The following is a 2,013-nucleotide window of genomic DNA, read 5'->3' on the forward strand; positions in this document are numbered from 1 at the left end:
GGGGGGGATTCATTCATTTTCTCTATTATATTCTGTTGTCCTAATCTTTTGTTTTTGTAACATGACCAAAGCCAAAGGTATTGGCCTGAGGAAAAAAGAGGGAACGAAGAAGAAGGAAAACATAGATTCAAAAATCAGCCAGGAAATCGAAAAGCTGGAAAAGGACATAAGAACAAAATCCTCTGAAGTTCTTCAGAGCAGCAAGGACTTCTTGGTCCCTTCCTGTAAGTAAAAAATGGGATTCAAGTTTCTGCACAGGTACTGAGAATGATGTGGTAATCACACAAATGTTGTTTCATTCACAGTGAACGGAGAGAGTCCAGCGCCATCTATCGCCTATTCTTTGCCAGACAGGAAAAGTTCAACCGGCCAATTTGATAAAGTTCTTCGTTGGCTGTCAACACTTCAGATCGGCACTAACGTAGACAACCAGATGACCCTCAAATTCTCTCAGACGTCCGGATACGGATCTGTGCTACCACACGACAACTTGGACTTTGACACAGAATTAATGAATGAATCCTGAAGGAACAGTCCCAATTGGGTGATGTAATAGAAATGCAGAATTAGCAGTCAGGGAATTTCAGATGGTCTGAGAACAAGGGAGACAGACAGACAGACAGACAGACAGACACACGCAGACACACAGACAGACGCAGACACACACAGACAGACGCAGACACACAGACAGACGCAGACAGACAGACAGGACAGAACCGGACCACACCAGAATGTAGCTTTTAAGTTTATTATCACAAATCTGAATTTAAAGGTCCCATTACATGGTGCTCTTTGGATGCTTTTAGACCTTAGACCATAGACCTTAGTATTCCCCTAATACTGTATCTGAAGTCTCTTTTATATAGACCTTAGTAGTCCCCTAAAACTGTATCTGAAGTCTCTTTTATATAGACCTTAGTGGTCCCCTAATACTGTATCTGAAGTCTCTTTTATATAGGCCTTAGTGGTCCTTAATACTGTATCTGAAGTCTCTTTTATATAGGCCTTAGTAGTCCCCTCATACTGTATCTGAAGTCTTGTTCCCAAAATTCAGCCTTGGCGTAGTATTACAGCCATTGGAGCCAGTCCCACAATGAGCTTTCCTTAGTGTGTGCCATTTCTGAGTCTGTAGCTATTGAGGAGGAGAGGGTGAAATGAAAGCCATGATGTCTCCTTCATGGGGGGGCCAAATTCTCTGGGCGGGCAAAACAAAGAAAAGGGAGGTAACCTTGCCCCTTATGACCGCATAAGGAGCAAGATTCCAGGTCGGCCCATCTGAGCTTTCATTTTCTCAAAGACAGAGCAGGATACCCAGGGCTCGGTTTACACCTATCACCATTTCTAGCCATGGGGGGGCATAGGCAGGCTGGAGGAAGTCACATTAATGTTAAGAACCTCAAAGTGAAATGTTCATGCCATGGGACCTCTAATATATCAGAATCAGAATCAGAAATACTTTATTGATCCCCGAAGGGAAACTCCGTGTTACAGTTGCTCAGATATTGATAGGTACACCATGCAATAAAAATTACCAATCCTTACACTGTACCAGATTTTCTGTTCTTTTTTGGTGATTTTTAAATCCCTGTCTTTATGATAATGCATTAATTACACATCCTAGTGTCTTTATAATGTACCAAACATTTTATTTGCTAGAATAGAGTAGATAGTAGTAGACAGATAGAGTATGCATAAATCTGACTTGTGCAGGCTATATTGCTTTTTTTTTTATCTTGCCCAACAAAGAGCATTTGTATTTGAGTGGAAGCTGCAGAGTTTCCCCACCGAGTTGATAAAAATCTGCATGCAATGTCATTTATTTTCTCTATTTTGAAAATGAAGGATTAGATCTTTGCAATTTAATATCAGAGTGTAGAGTCAGGCTAAGTGATTGGTATTGGGCACTTTCCATAAGATCACCTCACAATGCAAATCAGACCAGCTATTAGGCTAACTGAAATAAAACCATGCCATTCACTAGGTATGGTGAAGGGTATGTGATAATGGGGGGGG

General features: G+C 41.2%; 1 protein-coding gene across 3 annotated transcripts in view; it reads left to right on the plus strand.

The window, feature by feature from the left end:
• The window catches only part of LOC116695604 (GTPase IMAP family member 8), a 40,408-nt gene extending 39,854 nt beyond the window's left edge, over positions 1-554 (plus strand). For 2 of the 3 annotated variants that reach the window (XM_032525993.1, XM_032525995.1), the window contains exons 5-6: positions 54-224; positions 306-554. In XM_032525993.1, the coding sequence (XP_032381884.1) occupies positions 54-224; positions 306-526 (392 nt within the window). In that variant the 3' untranslated portion in view covers positions 527-554. The remainder of the gene's footprint in view (positions 1-53; positions 225-305) is intronic. The other variant, XM_032525994.1, reaches the window with a different exon arrangement.
• Positions 555-2,013: the final 1,459 nt, after the last annotated feature.

Source organism: Etheostoma spectabile, chromosome 9 (genome assembly GCF_008692095.1).
Source record: "Etheostoma spectabile isolate EspeVRDwgs_2016 chromosome 9, UIUC_Espe_1.0, whole genome shotgun sequence".
In the NCBI taxonomy this organism is placed as follows: Eukaryota; Metazoa; Chordata; class Actinopteri; order Perciformes; family Percidae; genus Etheostoma; species Etheostoma spectabile.